The 21,301-nt window shown below is 51.0% G+C and overlaps 1 protein-coding gene across 1 annotated transcript; it reads right to left on the bottom strand.

The window, feature by feature from the left end:
- Positions 1-3,026: 3,026 nt before the first annotated feature.
- On the bottom strand, positions 3,027-9,063 carry CRABP2 (cellular retinoic acid binding protein 2). Its single transcript, XM_007948425.1, has 4 exons — positions 8,994-9,063; positions 4,137-4,315; positions 3,606-3,722; positions 3,027-3,077 (listed from the first exon to the last, which is right to left on the bottom strand). The coding sequence occupies exons 1-4, from the start codon at positions 9,061-9,063 to the stop codon at positions 3,027-3,029; spliced, it is 417 nt and encodes a 138-aa protein (XP_007946616.1).
- Between the last annotated feature and the right edge of the window lie 12,238 nt (positions 9,064-21,301).

Genomic DNA, 21,301 nt, shown 5'->3' with positions numbered 1-21,301 from the left:
TGCTGCGATGAACATCGGCGTGCATATATCTGTTCTTGTTATGGCTCTCACTTCTTTAGGGTATATACCTAGTAATGGGATGGCTGGGTCAAATGGTATTCATCAATTCATTTTTAATCGTTTATCTTTCTGTACTAAAGGTCTCTTTCCCCCACAGGCCCCATTGAGGGCAGGAATCTTGTCCATTTTATTTATCGTTGTATTCTTAGCACCTAGAGAGGTGCCAGGCTCCTTGGAAGCCTGCTCTTGAGTTGATTCTGACTCTCAGTTACCCTGTAGGACAGAACAGAACTGCCCCATAGAGTTTTCAAAGCTGTAATCTTTACGGAAGCAGACTGCCACATCTTTCTCCCATGGAATGGCTGGTGAGTTCCAACCACCAATCTATCAGTTAGCAGCTAAGTGCTTAACCACTGCACCACCAGGGCCCCTTGGAGACTCTTCAGAAAGAATTGTTGGATGAGCAAATAAAGATGCCACCTCCCTCACCCCACAGTCTGAGAGGGGACTTGCTTTGCTAAGAGCTCTGGACTCCTCTCCCCACTCCCTGGCACACCCTGGATGCAGCCTGTGGCCTCTCATGGGGCAGGAGTGAGGCTCAAGCCTGGCCTCAGGGCACTTGGTCTAGCAGGGAGAGGAGACACCTCTGCCACACCACAGAGGCTGTGGAGCGTGACCAATGGCTGTCAGCACTGGTGGAGGGAGAGGCTGCCGCAGGCTATGAGGAGCCAGGTTTTGAGAAGAGCTGGTGCCAATGGGTTGAGAGGGCCCAAGCCATCCAGGAGGGGCTCAAGCAGAGGCCCACCTGCAGGAGAGTGCACAGTGAAGGGTGGGGAGCCACATTTTGAAAGGCCTCTACTACCAGTTTGGACTTTTTGATTTCTGGCCAATGGACCTCATGCACAGCTACCATGTAGTATGATGGTGGACAAGTTCCAGCAGAGCTTCTAGACTAAGATGGGCTAGGAAGAAAGGTCTGGCCATCTACGTCTGACAATCAGCCAATGAAAACCCTATGGAGCACAGTCGTCTGATCTTCAATCAATCGTGGGGGTAGCACTGGACCAGGCAATGTTTCATTCTGTTGTGTGTGGGCTTGTCATGAGCTATGGGCCAACTCAATGGCAGCTGACAACTACTTGTGAGGTAGGTATTATAATTGCCATTCTATATATTAGAAAAGAATGACCCGTAGTACCCCTCTTCATTGAAAAACTGCTCCTTTCCATCTCATGGAATTCTGGTGGGTTTGTCAATCATAGTATTACAATGTTCCACCTGTTCCTTGGCCATAGATGTGGCATGAGGCCCAGGCCTGGCCAATCACTGGGCCCCTTTCCTTGCCAACTGCAGCTAGTCACACAATCTGCTTGGTTGTATGATCCAAGCAGGACCAAATTGAGTTCTTCTGGGAGGTTGAAGATATGACCCTGGGAGAGACTTCCTCTTTCTTGGATCTCAAGCTTTAACCATATAAGCTTGGGATGTCAGAAGCCAATTTCCCATGACTTGGAGAAAACTTTATGACAAGATTGAACATGGTCAATGCACAAAAGAAACATAAATGAGCAGGATGAATGGAGGAGAAGGTGATGACCTTGTTGGAGGCCCTGGATCTAGTCACATCTAAAGCTAGACCCAGCTGAAACTTCCCAGTACATAAGCCATTCAACTATATTTTGTTTAAAAAACCCAATAACTGAGACTCAGAAACTAAGTAACTTGTCCAAGGTCACATACTTAGTAAATGGCAGCAGCAGGATTTGAACTCCTCTTATTAATTCTAACACCTGTGCTTATCTTAATCGATCATGCCATGATAGTGGAGAGAGCTGGGCAAGCAAACCAGGTAAGCAATGAGGATGTCCTGATCTAGGGCAGTAGCCTGGGGAGGGAGAGGAGGAAGGGCTCGAGAGAGATCATGAAGGAATTTGAGGAGACTTAGTTAGACATGAGTGTGGAAATAGATCACCAGACCTACTGGGTGGGGGGATTCAAGGGACCTGGAAGGTCTCGGAGCCAAGGGCAGAAGGTGTGTGTGGAATATATCAAGGCAAGGAGGAAGGACAGTAACAGAGATGGCCTTATCTCAGACACTGAGAGCTGACAGGCAGGATGAGACCTTCCTCTCACCAAAAGACCTGGGCAGGAGCAAGGGCCAGCTTGTGGGTGTGTATGAGCTCATCTGGGAACCATGTGGGAGACTAAGGCCAGGCCTGGGGCTGCCCACAGATTAGGACTGGAGAAGAGAGAAGGAACAATTGGAGGAGGAACAGAAAGCTGTGTCCTATCAGGGAAAGCATAGGAAGAGATAGATGGTGGTGGTCAACTTCTCAGGGCCCCTGCAGGAGGCCAGGAGGAGGCTCCAGTGACCTTAGAAGGCAGAGTAGGGGACCACAGGCTGGAGGAAAGGAAGTAGAGGTGATGCTTGTGGGTTCAGCAGTGAATGAAGAGGTGGTGATTAGAAGGGTGAAGGGAAGGATTGTTCTCTCCCTCCTGGATAACCCAAATCCATTCTGCTGAAACCTCACCTCTTCCCCACACATTTCAAAACCAAAGCTGAACTTGGACAACTTTTCTACCCCTTTCCCACTGAACCAAACCAGTTTATTTTTTAAAACATTTTAATAAAGTTAACAAATAAATATTCTAAACTATATAGACTACAGGGACAAAGAGCAGAAGCCAGAGGGCCAATCTTGCTAACTCTGGTCCTTAGGTACCTTCAGAGAGAGAGAAAGGGGACCATACTTTGGGGTAGTTTTGGGCTAGGATTGCTGACTTGGGGAAGGGAGAGTGATTCCAGAGTGGGTGATCTGGGCTCTTGCAATCCATCCCTCTTTGGTGGTATGGGAATGGGAAAAGGGGTCAAAGAAAGCAGAGACCCCACAAGAGGCATGCCAGGAACCCCTAGAAGTGCCAGGGTGAGGGGAGCACTAGCCTAGAAGGAGGGAGTAGGAGGCAGTGGGAGCAGGGTGGTGAGCATGAGCTGGTGGTAGACTCGAGCAGCTTGGACCCATGGCCACTCACTCTCGGACATAGACCCGGGTGCACACAATGTCATCTGCCGTCATGGTCTGGAAAGACAGAAGTAGTTGTGAGCCTGGGAGGCCCCTGGGGTTCTGTGGCTTTGGAGGAGAGGGGTTGAATGGCAACCAAGTGCAAACCTACTTCTTGGCTCTGGACCAATAGGCAGAAACTGGTCCCAGAGTGCCTGGGCATCGATGGAGGGATGATAGCAATAGAATCCCAGAGACCCCTCCCACCCCATCTTCCCCAAGCCAGGAAGATTCCTGGAGAACTGCTGGGGCCCTTCAGTGTTTGTCCCTCCTGACATGCAAGACAGACCCTTGTTCAGGACGGGAGGCACAGAGTAGTCCGTGTCCAAATCTTCTGATGTTAGGTTGCCACCTTTGCTCCACACAGAAGGGGCACCATTTCTGATTCCCACAGGGCACTATAGAGGATAGCTTGATCCAGCTTTAGTGGCCCCATCAGGAGGGTAGGGAGACCAGTCAGGAGAACCTCCTGAACCCTCGAGTCTCCCAGATAATTGTCCAAGGTAGGACCGGGTTTGCTCTTAGTTGGAAGGAAGAAGGACTCACCAGGATCAGCTCTCCATCATTGGTCAATTCTCTGGTCCAGGAGGTCTTGGGACCCTCTCCCTTCAGAAGCCTCTGCTCACAGACCAGTTTGTTATCACTCTCCCACTTCACCAGGCTCTGTAAGGAAGAAGTGACCAAGTGAGCTAGGTCCACACCAAGGAAATGCAGCAGGAATAGGGGCTGGACCTTCTACCTATTTCCCCCACCCCACCACTACCTATAGTCAGAGTGGGGGCATACGGAGGTCAAGTTATTGATGGGAGTCTTAGCTCAGGTGCGTCTCACAGTGGGTCCAGTGGGTCCCCGAACCCATCCTGTAGTGATCTCCCCAGTCTCAGAATGCATAATTGGAATAGATATACTGAGTAACTGGCAGAATTCCCACATTGGGTCCCTGACATGTGGCATAAAAAAAAAGCCAACTTCCTCCACTGGGAATGGAGAAAAGACTCAAGGAAAAACTGGGAACTGGTGTGTTGAGAAGGAGGGCAATAGATGCCATGATCCCGAGGACCCCTTCCCGGTACTCACCTTACAGGGTCTCCCATCCACAGTCTGCTCCTCAAACTCTTCCCCAACCTTGAAGTTAATCTCAGTGGTACGCACGGTGGTAGAGGTCTTGATATAGAAAGTCTCTCCCTCTTGTCTGATCTCCACTGCTGGCTTGGATGCTGCAGCCACGGCGATCTTTCTCAGCATCACATTCACCCCTGCAAAGAGGAGAGGCTCACCTTTTGGGGTGCTCCAGGCATCTGTCTCATATCTCCCTCATGGGACAGCTGGAGCAGGCTGTGCTGTGAGTAGCTGGTGGAAAGAGGGAGTCTGACTGGGTGTCCAGGAAGGTAGTTTGGCAGAAGCAGCAGGAGGTGCAGCCCAGTACCCTGCCTTTAGTGGTCAGAAGGCCTGAATGGGCTTCCTAAGTCTCACCTCTTACACAGTTCTCTGGGGCAGCTCTTCTCTGTGCCGCTCATCCAGCAAGCATTCTACTGCCAACCTTACCTTGGCTCTCTGTTCACCTCACTTCTAGTCCATGTCCACCCTGGCTTGAGACCCTCTGCTGAGGGGACCTCATCTGGGACTGTGACTTCACCCCTGCCCAAGTACAGAGTGGACCTTTCCTAACAAGGCTCCACTGATGAACTAGGAAGTAGGAGCCACTTCCCTCTGCTCTATCTACCCCCATCAGGAGCTAGGAAGGCCTTTGTTTGCTCCATTTCCGCCCTCCTAAAAATGAGAAAAAAATAAAACCAAATCCATTGCTGTTGAGTCAATTACAACTCATAGTGACCTCATATGTTAGAGAGTGAAGTTGTTCCACAAAGTTTTCTTGACTGTAATCTTTATGGAAGCAGATTGCCAGACCTTTCGTTGGCATCACTGGGTGGTTCAAACTGCCAATCTTTAGGTTAGTAGTAGAGCAGGAATTCTCAGCAGGTGAAGATATGGAGCAGTTGTTTCCCTCTATAGACTGGCCAGCAGCCTGGAAAGCCAGAGGCTCTGGAATCAGATCCATTAGACTATGATTCCCACCTGGCTCAGCACCCCCATACCAGCTGGGTTACCCTAGGCAAAAGTTTAACCTCTCTGAGCCTTAATTTCTTCAAGTGAAAAATGAAATAATAGCCTCCTCAAAAGCTTAACAAATGGCATGATGTGTATTTAGGATGTGCTAGGTACACCTTTAGGTTCTTGGGGCACAGTAGCTCTTGTTATTGTTACTATTACTTTTACTGATAAAAGGGAAGGGAAAGAGAAAGTCAGAACCAGACCGAAAGATCCCTGCAATCAACTTCCTGCTCACCTGCCCTCCTGGAGGGCTCCCATGCCCTTCTTCCCTTAAGGGAACTCTCTCCTGCCCTGTGGTAGTTACATTTGTGTGTCAACTTTGCTGGGCCTGGTTGAGTGGCTGGGCAGCTGGTGGTAGTTATTCCCTATAATGAGACTGGCAATCAGGTCCATGGTAGGATCTACCACAAGCAGCTGAGTAGCTGCCTTTGGGAATGTGGTCTGCTTCCTGAATTTAAGGAGAAGGCTTGGGAACAGTCTCTAGCCTATGGCACGCTTGGACCCTGCATGTAGTTGTGTCTTTGTTGAGCAGCCTGCCATGCTCTGCCGACCTTGGGACTTACAACGGACTTAAGTTAATGGCCTGCCATGTAGTTTAGTAATATCGGGACTGTGCCTTTTTACTTGTCAACTTTGGGCTTCTCAGCCTCAGCAGCCAACAGCTATCTGAGTGAAGAAATGCCTCTAGCTCCAGTGGCTGGGAGCAGGAGGCAGAGCTGGACCCCAAGGTTGAGGGGCTTTCACCCAGCCCCTAGAGCCTAGCACTTTGAACTTGGACTTAAAGCCTCCAAATTGTAAATAAACTCCTGTTTGTTACAGCCATCCCATTTGTGGTATATTCTTGTCAGAGCAGCACTAGGGAACCAGAACATGCCCCAAAGAAAGGACAGACCTATATGACCATAAGACTAGAAGAACTAGATGGCGCTCGGCTATCACAGTCAACCACTTGGAAAGGGATCAGTGCAGGAGATCCTGGATAGAGTGGGAGAACAATGTGGAAGAAAACTCAAAATCATTTAAAAAAAAAAAAAGGTTTACAGGTCTGACAGAGCTTGGTGAGATCCCCGAGACTATGGCCCCTAGTTACCCTTCAGAATTGAACTCATTCCCATGGCTTCCAGACAAACAATAGACAGGCATATAGGGTGAACACTTACATTAGGTAGATACCCTCCTTAGAACATTCAATCCTGAGGGAACAGAAGGGCAGAATTTGCATAGGGAGATAGCTTAGAGGGCAAGAATGCATAGGAAAAAAGGACACAGAGAAGAGTTAACTATAGGGAGGACGTGGGAAGAGAGCTGTTACACTGTCATGCGATGTCATGAAACAAAATGTGTATGAACTGCTGTATGGAAAATGAATTTGCTCTGTAAACTTTCACTCAAATCACAATTTAAAAAAAAAAAGGACTGAAAAAGGGACACCACCCCTCCACCCCACTCCAGGATCACCCAACCCACCTCAGGTGGGTCAAGCCTTCTCATTCACTCTCTGTAGATTCAGAGTTCCTGTGCATCGCCCCCCCATGCCTTCCCCCAAATTGGAACTCCTTTCTGTGTTTCCTATTTATGAAGAGAGGTGGGAGAGACAGGAGAGAGACCCTGTGACAGGAAAATCAGCAGGTATGGGGGCACTTCTGGGCCAGGCCCAGTCCTAAGCTCAATTCACCTCCCTCACCTAGCTTTCTGCCCTGAACTGGAGTAGAACCTTTCAGGGAAGCAACAGGTGGGTAGAAGAGGGCCAAGCTTGGCTAGGCCAGGCAAACCGGATTCCTCTGTCCCTGATCTGGCCCAGATTCCTTGGCCCTAGCTGGGCCCACACTTGGTCCTCCTCCAGAGCTGGGTTCCTAGAGCAACACCAGTCCTCTTCCTCCTCAGCATCAAAGCAGACTCTCCCTATTTCAGACACAAGAGAGAGGGAAGAGCCCTGCCCTTGCAGGAGACCTCAGAATCCCACCTCTTGGCTGTTGATCTCTTGGGCCCAGGGAAAAGCAGTTCAGGTGCCCAGGCCCATTTGATCTGGTAGAGGAGACACATCCCATTCCCGTTTTCTTGGGCAAAGGGACTACTTCACTCTGCTACTAACATCCATCATTCCTGTTGTGGGAGCAGAATCCTTTATGTGCCACAAGCCCCACTGGATGAGATAGGTATTCCCCAAATACCTGAGCATCCCTTGTCAGAAGGGCCCTCCCACAGGGCAAATGGGAATGAGAAGGGATGAGGTTCCTGCAGAGGCAAGGCTGGAGTCAGAGGGGGACATCCCTCCAGCCTGCCCCTGGTGCCTGTGCAGCTGGGGGCTGGCTCAGCTGACCTTGGCTGACTCAGGACTGTGTTTGTCTAACTGATCTGTTTTCAATCTGTTCCCCCAGCAGGGCCTGAGGAGGGCACGTGGCTCTGAGGGACCCTGCAGGGAGGACAAACAGACTGAAGACAGACAGTCAGTTAGGTTTTGAATCTTATTCTTCCAGGCCATTCCCCCTATCCACTAGAACCAGGGGGAGAGCCAGAATCCAGAGAAGATAGGGGAGAGGGAGTGGCATCCAGGCTGTCTGAAGGGAAAATTTCTATCCTTTGGTCTTTAATTTCAGAAAGGGCACAGCAAGGGCTGTTATGATGGATGATGGCAATAAATATTGTGGTTAGATGGCAGGAAGAATCCAACTCAGGGAACAATGGAAATCGCTGCTCTCTCTAGTGTTTCCAGACCCTTCCTCAGTCGAAATGAACTTCTACAACTCTTTGCCCCATACAGGGTGCTCCTCCAACCCAGCCAGGGTTTCTCTGTACAGTACAGAAAATAATGCCATGGCAAGGATCCTAGGTGACCCTTTGGCTCCCAGGTCCCCCTCCCAATTGCTGAATACAGTCTAACCATCTTCTCCCTGAGCAATCTCCCTAGTCACAGAGCCCTGGTTCTCTCCCCCTCCCCAGACCCTCCAGCCACCCCACCCCCCAAGAACCTGGAAGGCTGGAAGAGCAGACTGGGAGGGTTCAGTTTCTATCACCTCAGACCATTGCATCCAGCTGGGCAGGGGCCCAGTCTCCAGAGAGAGAGAGAGAGAGAGAGGAGGGAACTGGGATTTTCGGAAATGGGGAGCTGGGGTTTCACACGAAGCCATTTGCTGAAATCCAAGAAAGTGATAATTATCCAGAGTGATTTTAGGACTCTGGAGTTGTTGGCTTTTGGAAAATACTTGTTTCACAGAGTGGTGGTGGGGGGAGGGGTAGGCAAAGTAGAAAAAGTCGAAAGAGGTGGAGGGATGGGATCACCAGGTGGGTGGATGGATGCAAAGGGGTACAGAACCTTTCTGGGGGATTGGGTTAGGAGGGGAGGGGGGGACACGGGGAAGGAGGATGGAATGTCTCTGAGTGGCTTGGTTGGGTAGGGACTCGGGCTCTAAGCCTGGATGCATAGTTTGCTGCTCTTCCAATCGACAACTTCTGAACTTTGGAGAGCCAGGTGCCCTGATCAGCCAGGCCAAGGCGCCAAAACTAACCAACAGCCCCCCCCCCCCCAACGCCTAGGGAAACCGAACTCATGTTTCTGGTTTCTACTTGATTCACAGGCTCTGAGTCACCTCAGGAACTTGGCACTCGTGGGGGCCCCGCCGGTGAAAGCAGGATTTAGGCATCCAGGCCCAACATCCCCGGACCCAAGGGTCCAGCTCATTTTCCTAGGGATGCAGGCGCCCAGACTCCCGCGCCCGCACTCCAACTCCCTCCGGATCTGAACCCCCATTCTTTCTCACTTCCCACCTCTGAGGATTCCGGGGGCCCCTCTTGCCCTTCCCGGGCTCTCGAAAACCTCCTTACCCAACGCTTTGAGCAAATCCTCGAAGTTTTCCGACCGGATGATCTTCCAATTGCCAGAGAAGTTGGGCATGGTGGCGGCGCGAATGTCGGTCCTCCGAGGTCCTTTAGCTGGCTGGAGCACTGGACGCTGAGTCCTCTAGTAGAGACAGAGAGAGCGAGAGATTTTGCCTCCTTCGCGGGGTTGCAAGACTCTCGAATTAGCGAAAGACCCAGGACAACCCAAAGCTATCTTTAGCGCCAGCGCGGGCAGCTTTTATACTTAACTCCGGACCCGCCCCTGTCCAGGAATGAGGTGACCCCGCCTCCCGTCCCGCCCCCACCCCACCTGGGGGGTGGGGGCCTGCGCCCCAGCCCTGCGTAACTACCTCCCTCCAGGCCTCTGGAGGACCTCAGGTTGCTCAGTGGTTAATGCATTCGGCTGCTGACCAAAAGGTCTGCAGTCGAACCCAATAGCCTCTCTGCAGGATTGATGAGGCAATCTGCTTCCATAAAGATTTACAGCCTTGGAAACCCTATGGGGCAGTTCTATAGGGTCGCTATGAGTCGGAGTCGATTCAAGGGCACTGGTTTTTCCTGGTCTCTTGATGTAGCCCCCTAGGTGTACCCTAGATCGCAGCGCCAATGGTTGAGTGGATGGGATAGGGAGGCAGACGGAACGCGAGCACTTGGATTGTCCAAGGGGAGGGAGGCGCCGGGACCCGGGCATTTGCGTCTGGGTCTCACGTCCAGCAGCCCAGGCCGCAGGCACACATTTCGCCTGTTCCTCACCACTTCGCAATCTGACTTGGTGCACTCGACCCCTTGGCGCCAAATATCCAGTGATCCCCATCAGCGGGCGAGCAAGCAAAATCCTGTTTCGCGAGCTGGCACTGGGGAACACTTAGTCGAATTTCGGTTCCATCGAAGCCTGAACTGGATCTAGTGGGCCTGCTCGGAGCTCAGAGAAAGACTGGGGTGCTCTGGGGTGCCTGGGTCTAGTCACCTGGTGAGGCAACGGCGCCCCCTGCTGGAAAGACTCGAAGGGTTGGGAGGGGGCGACATAGTGTCTTTCTCTCACCCCTCTCTTACCCTAACCCTACGCTGCTTTGGGCGGGGGTTGCTCCTGGGGATGCTGGAAATTCGAGCAGTGTGACTCATGCTTAATTCGCTGAACGGGCATCGAGGGGTTAATCAAGAGCCTGGGGCTCGAGGCTGGAGGAGGGCAGAGGTCACAGCCAATCACTCGACGCGAGCTCTTTATTAAGGCGCTTTCCGCGTCGCTTCGCTAGCCAGAGCCCTGAGGGGGTCGCGGCAGGCGGCGGGGACGGGAGGTGGGGACAAAGGTGGGGAGCTCTGGAGCGCCGCGCTGCCAGCTAGGTTGGAGGGAGGCTAGGTGCCTGGAGAGGGGGCGGGGCAGGGTCTCAGGTGTCACCTTCCTGAGCACTAAAATGGGCGGAAGGAGCGGCTCTGGGAGCGGCTTTGATGCTGGAGATCAAAGGAGGGGGGAGGGTACAGTTCCCGACGGAGCCCAAGTGCGAGTGGGAGAGACGAGTGGGAGAGACCCTGATGGCGAGGACCGGGAGACAAAAACAGAAAATGAAGGTCAGGCGGTGGGCTCGAAAGCAGGCCCGGAGACTCAAGAATAAAAACTGCAAAGGCGCGGAGCCGAGGGGAATCAGTGTCCCGAGCGGGCATAGCCTCCCGTCCTGTCCCACGCAGAGAATCACCTCCACCCGGTTGCCCTCGGCAAATGGGCGCATGTGGCCCCGCTTTTCGAAACACCTCCCGGACTCCCTTCTCCCAGTTCCTTCCGAGGCCGGGACAGAGAACGCCGCATCTGGTCCTAGTCCTAGTTCTCCGCCCTGGCCCCTCCCTGCCAGCGTGGCCAGGGGTGGAGCAGACCACGGGCTTCGGAGATCTCTGGGCCTTTACTTTTAGAGACTGAGAACGGTCAAGTCTGGGACTTGGCAGGAGTTGAGGAGGACCCCTGAGAAAAGAAGCCAAAAGAGAGGGACTGGGGAATTTGATCTCAGTATTGAGGACTGAAGACTGGACAGGTCTTCAGTCAGAGCTCTAGGTTGTAAAGGGGGAAATCCATGAATAATGGTGTAGAAAAAATAAAGCAGCTAGGCTGACTCTGCATCAGAAAGGATAGGGGTTAGATTGTAGAAAGAGCTTGGTGGGGCTCCACCCTAAAGTAGCCAATAAATTGTCTAGCTTGAAGAAGGGAGTTGAATGCTTCAGCTTGGTTTGAGGTCCAAGTTTTCCGTGGGAGAGTTTATTTGAGGGGTGTGGAAGGCCTGGGCTTCTGGAAGTAAAATGGCAGCAAGTTGAGTTTTTGGAGGAAGGACAGACAAAGGCAGAGGTGGGGGAAGAAAGAGGAGCCCCTGGGGGGAGTGCTTGGGGCATAGGGTTGCAAGCACCACCTGGGCTCCTCCCCCACCCTCCCAGCGGGTCTGCAGTGCTGTAGGTAAAGGGAGGAGGGGGATTAGGTTTAGACAGTGAAGTCAGGCTCCTAGCCAAAGGAATGAAGAGAGACTGGGGGAGGGAACGTGGCAGAAACCAGACTCCTACTGTCCCTCCTTTCCCCCTCACTGCCTTGTGCCTCTCCCACCCAGGGCATCATGCCCATCTTTACTCCACTCCAGCCCTCTTGAGCCTCCAGACAGAAAAGCCCAGTCTTCCGCTCAATAAGCATCCCTCTTACTGCGAAAGAAAAGAGCCTGTTCAGGCTGTCTCCCTCACAAGCTTTGTGACTAAGGATGATGGTCATCACCCAAAAGATGGTCACAAGGATGAGGGAGCCTAAACCTCCAGGAGCCTGTAGGAGGGATGTGGAGGGCCCCTTGACACTAGAACAGAGGGAAGGAGACTCGGGAATGTGGATCTGAGGAAACGGGAGCCAGGGAAGGTTGGGGGTGGGAGGCCTGGACCCACTCCCCTCCCTTCACTTCCCCCACTGGCCAGCAGGCCAGAATTTCCAAAGAGACAGAAGTAAGACAAAGGGAAGTCGGGCTGGGAGGGGAATTCTTTCCAGTTATGAGTGTTTGCGGTTTGGCAGCTCTGAGCCTGAGAGCTCCTGGCTGGCCCGACACCCCAACCCTGGCGGAGGGAGGTGGATAAGAGTCTTGAGCAGTGTGCTGAACAGCTGGGGCTGGAAGGCTCTGTCTCCAGCAGCCCTGTTAACCTGGGGAGCAGACAGCATGAAGTGGGGGTGGGGGTGGGCTCAGGGAAGATGCTGGGGAAGGGAGTTAGGACACAACATTGGGAGGGGAAAAATGAGAGGGCTGGATTGGGGGGCAGAGGAGGATGGGAGAGCCTAAGGGCAAGGGGCAGGGGCAGGGGCTGGGCCCCTGGAACCAGGTGATGGGGAGGAGCTTCAGCCAAGCATCCGCCACTCAGTTGCAAACAACTGGCTTTAATTTCCCGCTGGGATCAATAAGGAGAAGGAATTTCCTAGTGTCGCTGGCCTTTTAATTATGACCAAATGTGCTGCAGATCTGCCCAGGGCGACCCCTTCCCCCTCCCTAGGAACCTTGGTCACACCTCTCTCTGGGCTCTCCCAGGAATTTGGACATTCTGGTGGGGGCAGGGCACAAAGTTGGTCAGAGAAGCTGAGGGAACTGAAGCAGGATTGGGGGTGGAATGGAGAGGAAACCGTCTGAGGCTCCAGAGTGTTAGGAAAGGAACATTCTGAGGCTTTCTTCCTACTGCAGCGTGGCTAAGAGGAAAGTGGTGGTTTTGCACCAGAAGGAATGGAGATGGGTTTCTAGACGGTGAGGAAGTATGAATGAGTGTGGATTTTTGCACAATTGAAGAGTTCCAGAGGGCTTGGGAAGAAGAGACACACACCCCCAAACACACACACAAACACACACCTCTTTATCACTCCCTCCCAGGCTGGATGGGGAGGAGAGACCACCCAGCCCAACCACTATCTGGGGTGGGAAGGGTTGATGCGTTGAGGAGAATAGGAGAGTCATGAACCCTCATGGTCACCCCCAACTGGGACCAAGGAAATTCTCTGGCCAAATTCAGCACTTGTAGAAGAGCCTCACCCTGAGCAGTGTTATTGCATCTGCTGGGTCAGAGGGTTTGTTGGCTGGAAGTCACATAGAAATTAAACCCAGGTGGGACTGGACACCTGGGTCTCTGCCATCCAGTACAGAGGCAGGAAAGAAGGCAGGACTTCTCCAGAAGACGGGAAACTCTGAGAGAGAAGAAAGGGGTTGGTAGCGGCTGGGCCAGGGCAGTTGTGCCCTTCGTCCTTTGAGCCCCACCGTGTTTCACGTAGCACAGTCTGGTCTCATCCACAGTACAGAGGGAAGCAATCTATTCTTGTCTGTCTCTCTGGGTTCGGGGATTCCGTCCTTTTCAAATCTGGTAAGGTCAGGCTCTGACCCTCACTAAATGAAATTTCCATTGTAGCAGCATGAGTAGGAGTTAGGTCAAAAGAGAATTTCCAAAAAAACTTAAATGGTAACTGGAAGATAGGGTCTCAGATCTAGAAAGAAGTTAACTTCTTCTCCAGAAACATTTGGGTACAGGGCAGATACCCTGAGAACTAAAGAGAGAGTAACCATTGAATCCTCAATGACCTGGAGAAAGGGGCAGCTGGACCCAAAGACAAGGAATGATAGTGTCCTCTAGAACCAGCCTCAGGTCTGGTGTGGGACAGTAGGGTCAGACTGCAGAGTAGGAGGAGGGGGCCGACTGTAACAGGAGGGATTGCAGTTAGACCAGGAGAGCCTCTGCCCAGCACCCAGGCAGCCAGGCAACGCCTCTGTTGTTCTTGGCTAGGCACCTCATTCCCAGCTCCAGCTGCCAACGCTCTCCTCAGGGGTGGGTCGGGCTGAGCCTAGGGAAGGGAGAGGGAGGAAATGAGGATGCATTGACTGAGGACATGTTCGGACTGTGTCTGTGTCCCCTGGGAGAGGCCCCTGGCTCTGTTTGGCCTTTTCAAAGGATGCCAAAGAGGTGTGGACGGCCATTGAAGAGCCTGGAGACCCTGCAGAGGGGACAGTTAACTGCCTTCAATGGGTATGTCCTTGGACCCTGGGGTCTTTGTTTTTTGGTCCTTCTGCCCTGGCTGAGTCTTTCAAACTGGTGCTTCTTGCCAACCTGACATAGCAGCTAATCTCCCTACTCAGACCACACTGTTTTTTTCTCCCTACAGTGAAAGATATGAAAGTTAGATACCTCTTCCTCTAACCTTCCTTGCTTCATGGAGAACCTCACATTGAAGTGGGGATCCAGTAGCCCAGTCTGTTGGTGGCAGCTACCAACATCTGAAGGTGGACAGGCCTGGGACTGACTCTGGCCAGCTGTGGCCCCCTTCTCCTCCTCCTAAAGGAATCCCCCCAGGGCAGCAGTACAGGATGGAGAAGTCAGTCAGCACCATGACCTGCAGTTAAACTCCTCTTGGCTTTTATGATCCAGTTACTAGGGCCAGACCCCTCTCCTACTCCCCCACCCCCTATCCTATACCTTAACTCTTGGCAGCCCAGGGTAGGAGGGAGAAGGTTGCAGCTATGGCAAGTTTGGCAGGCTGAACACCCGGGCTTGTGTGGCACCTGGGAAAAGTGACTTGCCCTGGGAAAAGATAAACAGCCTGCAGTCTAGCTACCACCCCTTCTAAGGCTGCTCAGGGTGCTGACCTGGGGAACCCAAGCCATCTCCCAGATGCCTCCTAGTCCACCCTCTGGTGATGGGAAATAGAAGTACCAGGTTTTGGGAGAACTCCTTCCTGCCCCCACATTAAGGTGCTCTGGAATTTCTGGAGGGAGGAAGAAGAAATCAGGGGAGCTGCAGACTGGGTGAGCACTATGGCCCCCCCGTCTGGCCTCGACTGCAGAAGGTGGGCACTAAGCCAGAAAGCCAGATTCTGGGATCTATAAGGAAAGAGGCAGGAGAGAGGGGAGAAGGTAAGGTTCCAGAGAAGAAGAAGTGCTATGATGTTCTGGATGGGGACAGAAAGAGGGTATTGGACTCACTGTCCCTGGGGAGCAGGTAGGAGGGGCTGACGGGACAGTATAGAACTCTGAGACTCTTAATACTCCCATTTCCTTCCTCTCTCTAGCCCTATATGCAGTTACTGTCTCCAGACAATGGGTCCCAGTAGTCTAGCTTGGAGCCTGGCTCCCAGGGCTCTATAACCAGCTGCCAGGGAGGCTAGAGCCCCAGGAATGGGATAATAAGGACCAGCCTCCCTCTACCCCAAGGCCCTTCCTGCTGCAGAATAGACCCAGGTCTGCCTGCCCTGAAAGCCCTTGGGGCCAAAGGGCCAGACTCCCTGGAGACAGAGTCAGAAGTGCTAGGGGATTTGAGCGGAGTAAGGGAGGGCCTCAGGAGCCCAGATTCCTGGTCCCTACCCCCTCCCTCCCATCCTGAGCAGGCAGGGAATTAAGAAGAGATGCAGAAGTTCAGAGTCTGGCCCCTTAGGCTGGGGCCTTGTCCTTCCAATGACCCTCCCACCCCCACCCCTCCTGATAGCCAACTAGAGAGATGGGCAGGCGGGGGGAGGCCCCAGACTGACCTAGCCATAATGGCTTTCTCTGGGCAGCAGGAACAAAATGGGAAAAAGATGTGTGAGGTGGGAAGCTCTGATTTCCTTTACCCTGCAGGCACCAACTCTGGAAAATGTCAGCTGTCAAAGAAAGAGAGACTAAACAGTTTTCCCACCCCAGCATCCCTACCCCATCCCCCTCACTGGGGCACCTAGCCTGCCTGGATTTCCAGAGGGCACCAAGCTACTCCTGTAAGTTTCAGAGTTGGCCAGGCCGGAAAATGCACCCTGCCCTGACAAAGCCCCCAATCTCCCCTGGCTGTGACTCCTCTACCAATAAGGTGTCCGGGCTAGAGCTGTGGAACTTAGGGATCCACAGGGACACGTCCCTGGGGGATCAAAAGAGCCAGCAGCTCCCAGATTTCACAGCTACCAACCTCCCTGCCATGGTCTCACAACTCCTAAATCCCAGAGCTCTGGGACAGTCAGCACTAGCTTTCCAGATGATCTGGATTTGGGGCTAGTCAATCTTCCCAGTTGGCTCACAGCAACTGGCTTGGAGGGCCATCCTAAATCCAATCCACCAAGCCACTCACTCTGTGCTCCATTCAAGCTGTTTGTGGCACTTGTGGCCTCTTTAGGCCAAAACCAAACAAACCAAACCTATTGCCTCAATGCCAACTCACAATGACCCTATAGGACAGAGGAGAATTACCCTATAAGATCCAAAGCTATAAATCTTTCAGAGGCAGACTGCCACATCTTTCTCCCACAGAGAAGCTAGTGGCTTTGAACTGCTGACCTTTCAGTTAGCAGCCTAGTGCTTAATGACTACACCACCAGGACTCCTTTCTTTGGACTAAGTATCCACTTATATGTTGCCAACCCTGGGTGCTAGGCAACCTGGAGCCCTAGGGAATTGATTCCAAGAGTAAGAGGAATCAACCCTGCATTGGAGTGGAGTGAGGCTGCAGATGGGGGAGTGAGGCAGTTCCATCATAGCAAGAAGCCACAGGAACACTGCTCTTCCCCTGTCCTGGCCCCTTTGCTCCCATCCCAACTCCACCCACCTCGCCTTCAGAAAACCCCAGATCCAGCCACTCAGCCAGCCCAGAACCCAGCCCTAGCCCTCCAGTTGAGAGCTGCCAGGCTGGATTAGCTGCATCTGCCTCCTGGGTGTGGGCTCCATACCCTCCCCCACCACACAGCGCAGGGGCAGCTTGCCTGCTTCCTCCTCTAGGTATGGTTTGGATCGCTCTTATGGAATCTTTCCAAAGAAGCCACTGAGGATTCCACAGGGTAAAGGGCCTGGCCTTTGGGGAAGCTACCTCTGGCCTAAGGATGCCAGACAATTTATTTTCTTGTGCTATTCTCTGCTCTGTCAGAGGGGTCATGGTCACAGGCACAGCCCTGGGCCTCCTCCGGGAAAGGACGGCACTTACTCTGGGCCTATCACTGTGCAAGAGCTTGACATGTACTGTCCTGGATCTGCCTCGTTCCAAAGCTGTGCTTTTAACCACTGTCAACCCTACGCGTTCTTTGAAAGGGCATATATATAAGATATTGGTAGAGAGGGAGAATGTGGCTGAAAGAATCTGGTAGGGAAAGACAAACACTGTAATCCTCTCACAGACTCAACCAAATTCCATTCTTAAGTATTTATTGTCCTTAATAAGGCATAGGCCACACATATTTTTTAAAAAAGGAAAGAAAATCAGTAACTCACCATAGCTAAGTGATGGAAGTACAAAGGGGAGAGTGGAACAAAGACCTTTACAGCAATTCACAAAAGCCAGGGGCTGGGGTTTTGAGGGGTGAGGGGCCGGAGCCCTGGCTCACCATAACCCCTCTCCTCAGTGGCATGACAAGATGTCACCCATTTATCCACAGGTACATATACAGCTGTTCTACCTCCTTACTTTTCTTCTTATCACTTACTACTTCTGCACTAGAAAGTATGTCCATACAGGCTTCACTTGCCTACAGCAGTGTCTGGCACACAGTTGGGGTTCAACAAATATGCAGTGAACAAATGAATGAAATGGAAACAAATGAATTTTCAGCCAAAGTACAGCAACCACTCAATGACAGCTCAGAAAAATATTTGATTCTGCCTTCTATTTGTTCTTGATTTAATCATTTATTTATTTATTTATTTATTTGTGATTTGGGTGAAAGTTTACAGAGCAAATTCATTTTCCATGTAGCAGTTCACACATATTTTGTCTCATGACATTGACTGCAATTCCCTACAATGTAACAGCTCTCTTCCCACTTCCTCCCCGTAACTATCTCTTCCCTATGTTAATCATTTATTTCATGGTCTTCATTAGGTGCTTTTGTGTATCAAAGAGGTAATTTTAAAAAAATTAGATCTGAAAATGAAAGTGACACAGTCCTGGCAGAGTCACAGCCACTTGCTAGGTGAGCCCAGAGCTCTTTATGCTTCTGTTGATGTGTCATACGCCTCTACCGCCCTTTCATAAAACTCCTCACCTCAGTTGAGGCTCATGCCATGTAGCTATTCCATCTTCTACTGCATCTACTTCTGGCTGCATCTGCCACTGCAGATCTAGCTCAGGTTTCCAGCCTTTTTCTGTTCCCAATCCTGTAGAGACCTGGAGGACTCCAGTGTTTCACCTCTCAGTTCCTGACTCCCTGGACTCCCAACAACTTCATCTTATTGCATTTCAGACACTTGCCGCAGGGCCCACACCCTGTCCTCCCACTGCAGACTGCATTGCCCTAACCATTTAAACTCTCCACTTCTATATCATGCTGCCGAATGATGCTAGGGGGAAAACAAACCTCATAACCAGCTTGCAGTGACCCCTGCAAACCCAGTTTCTGACCCCAATCAGGAATTTCATCATTGCTCAGCAGCCCTGCCTCGTGTTCTTGGTCAACTCACGCTCCATTCTTCCTAGTGGCTTCTTATAAAAAATGGGTGTGGTGGAGACATCTGACCTCCTCTAACAAAGGGGAGAATTACCATCAGCATTAGCGCAAGGTTGATTCTTATGAAGCAGAGGTCAGACATACCTCCTTTCTCCAAACTTTTTTTTTACCAATTCTGACACTAGCCATTCCTCCTATGGCACTATTTACTTCTCTGGTTGTTGTTGTTTGTTGTTATGTGCCCTCAAGTCTGACCTGACTCATAACGACCCCTCCTTGGGTTTCTGAGGCAGTATCACTACAGAGGTAGATTGCCCCATCTTTCTTCCGAAGAGTGGCCGGTGGGTTTGAACTGCCAGCCTTCTGGTTAGCAGTCAAGTGCCTTAGGCACTATGCTACCAGAGCTACTTCTCTGTAGGTTTGATAATTCCTTGCAATGGCCACACAGAACTCACAGACAATATGCTCAGTTTATTAGGGAACAGGTTACAATTCAGGATCAGAAACAAGTCAGGATACAGTTCTTCAGTCAGGACAGCTTCTCTGCTGGGCCCACAGGCAGGCGTCTCCGTGGCCCTTCTCTTCTGGGGCCCTCTTAACCTCTGTCCTGCTGGAGCAAGTGTTACAAAGCTCTTTAGCTCCACTGATAAGTGCCCAGAGGCACACTGCTCTGCAAGCAAGCCTCTTGCCCAAGGGTGCTCAACTTTTTCCACTTTGTAGGGGAAACTCACCATGCCGTCATGCGTCATGCGCTGGTTTCTTGGTTCAGCTGTTGCCATTCTCTACTGCTTCTGCTGCTTCTTTTTTTATTTTAATTTTTATGGTGCTTTGGGTGAAAGTTTACAAAGCAAATTCATTTTCCATACAATAGTTCATACACATTTTCTTTCATGACATTGACTGCAATTCCCCACAATGTAACAGCTGTCTTCCCACTTCCTCCCTGTAGTTACCTCTTCCCTGTGTCTTTCTTTCCTATGCATTCCTGGCCCCTGAGCTATCTCCCTGTGCAAATATGGCCCTTCTGTTCGCTCATGATTGATAGTCCTAAGGAGTGTATCTACCTGATTTAAATATTCAACATGTATGCCTGTCTATTGTTTGGCTGGAAGCCACAGGAGTGAGTTCAATTGCAGACCTGAAGGTTAACTAGGGGCAATAGTCTCAGGGGTCTCACCAGGCTCTATCAGACCAGTAAACCTGGTCTTTTTCATGATTTTGAGTTTTGCTCCACATTGTTCTCCCATTCTATCTAGGATCTCCTGTACTGATCCCTTTCCAAGTGGTTGATTGTGGTAGCCAGGCACCATCTAGTTCTTCTGGTTTCATGGTCATATAGGCTGAGGTTCACATGGTCCACTAGTCCCTTAGACTAATTATTTCCATGCATCTTTGGTTTTCTCCATTCTTCTTTGCTCTGGACAAGGAGAGACCCATTATTGCATCTAGATGGCTGCTTGCAAGCTTTTAAGACCTCTCTACTGCTGCCTCTGGTGCTAACAGCTCTCTCTCTCTCTCTCTCTCTGTCTCCTGGGTCTAGGAGGTCAGCACAGGGATCCTGGGTCCAAAGGATGAACTCCACTCCCAGCTCTTCTTTCTTGGTAGTAGTGAGGTCCTCCTGTCTGTTCTGGAACAGCTCGCTTTAAGCCTAGCAGGATGATAAAACTGACCAGTCCCCTCATTAGGGTTCTATACACCTTATTTGCATGGTCCAACACCCACAAGGATGCCATACACTTTATTTGCATTATTAGCAAACTGTCTAATCCCTTTGGTGGGCCACAAGAACCTCATTTGCATAGTCCCAGTCAGTCAGCTGGTGGGAGTTACAAGACCATGGCTAGAAAGGCTATAATAAAAGTAATCCATCACACCACAGATGATAATCACTTTATCCCCTCACCATTTGAGGACATATCTTCACTCTTTCCTCTGTTCCATCCCAGAAGACGAGGTATTCCTATTTCTGACCAAGGCTATGCTTGGGATCCCATCTCCCGTACCCTTTTGGGATCCACTATAGCATTCACTTGCCTTTCCTCAGCCACCTTATCCTCTACTGATACCATCCCTCAGCATCTAGACCTCTCACCCTTGTATCTGCCATCTGCTTTCCCATCAGAACCAAAAAAAGAAGCATCCACACCCACCTTGTCCTTCCTCATCTCGAATTTATTCTTAAGCCTATTTCTTCTGTGACTCTCCCCCAATCCACCACTGCAGACAAGAAGGGCACACATTATTGTGGTGAATTGTGGTCAATGTCATGAGACGAAGTGCATGTGAACTGCTGTATGGAAAGTGAATTTGCTCTGTAAATTTTCACCCAAATCACAATAAAAAAAAAAAAAAGATTTCTTCAATAAATAGACCTCTCATTGGTGTTACTAGCTCTCTTCCTTCCTGGAAAGTCTCCTTCTTGGTTTCCCTCTGTGATAGTTGGAGCTGTGTGTCAACTTCGCTGGACCACAATTCTGTGTGGTTTAAGCAGTTGTGATGTGGGTTATTCCCATGATGGGATCAGATGTATATGTTTTGAGCAGCCAATCCATTGAAAGGGAGTTTCCCTACGGGTGTGGCCTGCTTCCAGTATATTTATGGACATCCTGGGAAAAGAGACACTTTTCTGGATCAGGATTCTGTTGTGCTGCCTACAACTGTCCGTGAGTGAGCAGTCCACCATTTGGCTTGGAGATCTTAGATTCATCATTCATTGGAGTCAACAGCCAGTATACTGTCTGCCAACCTTGAGCAACTACGTGAGTCGGGAATAGCCTCTAGCTTGACATTTGATCCAAGAACTTTGGACTTGCCAGCTTCTGTAAGTGTGTGAGCCATTTTCCTAAGATAAATTTCTCTTTCTCTCTATATATAAGCTTCACTGGTTTTGTTTCTCCAGAGAACCCAGTCTAACACACACTCTTAC

This window comes from Orycteropus afer, unplaced genomic scaffold (assembly GCF_000298275.1).
Source record: "Orycteropus afer afer isolate SDZICR_OR568_19922 unplaced genomic scaffold, OryAfe1.0 scaffold00217, whole genome shotgun sequence".
In the NCBI taxonomy this organism is placed as follows: domain Eukaryota; kingdom Metazoa; phylum Chordata; class Mammalia; order Tubulidentata; family Orycteropodidae; genus Orycteropus; species Orycteropus afer.
This window is presented reverse-complemented; position numbering and strand designations above follow the sequence as displayed.

What these genes read in the sequence shown, in the direction of transcription:
- CRABP2 (XM_007948425.1), bottom strand. Translation starts at nt 9,063, where the DNA reads ATGCCCAACTTCTCTGGCAATTGGAAGATCATCCGGTCGGAAAACTTC. An exon ending in GGATTTGCTCAAAGCGTTGG is followed by an intron (nt 4,316 to 8,993) that starts GTAAGGAGGTTT and finishes TCCTCTTTGCAG; the next exon opens with GGGTGAATGTGATGCTGAGA. An exon ending in TGGATGGGAGACCCTGTAAG is followed by an intron (nt 3,723 to 4,136) that starts GTGAGTACCGGG and finishes TCTTCCTTACAG; the next exon opens with AGCCTGGTGAAGTGGGAGAG.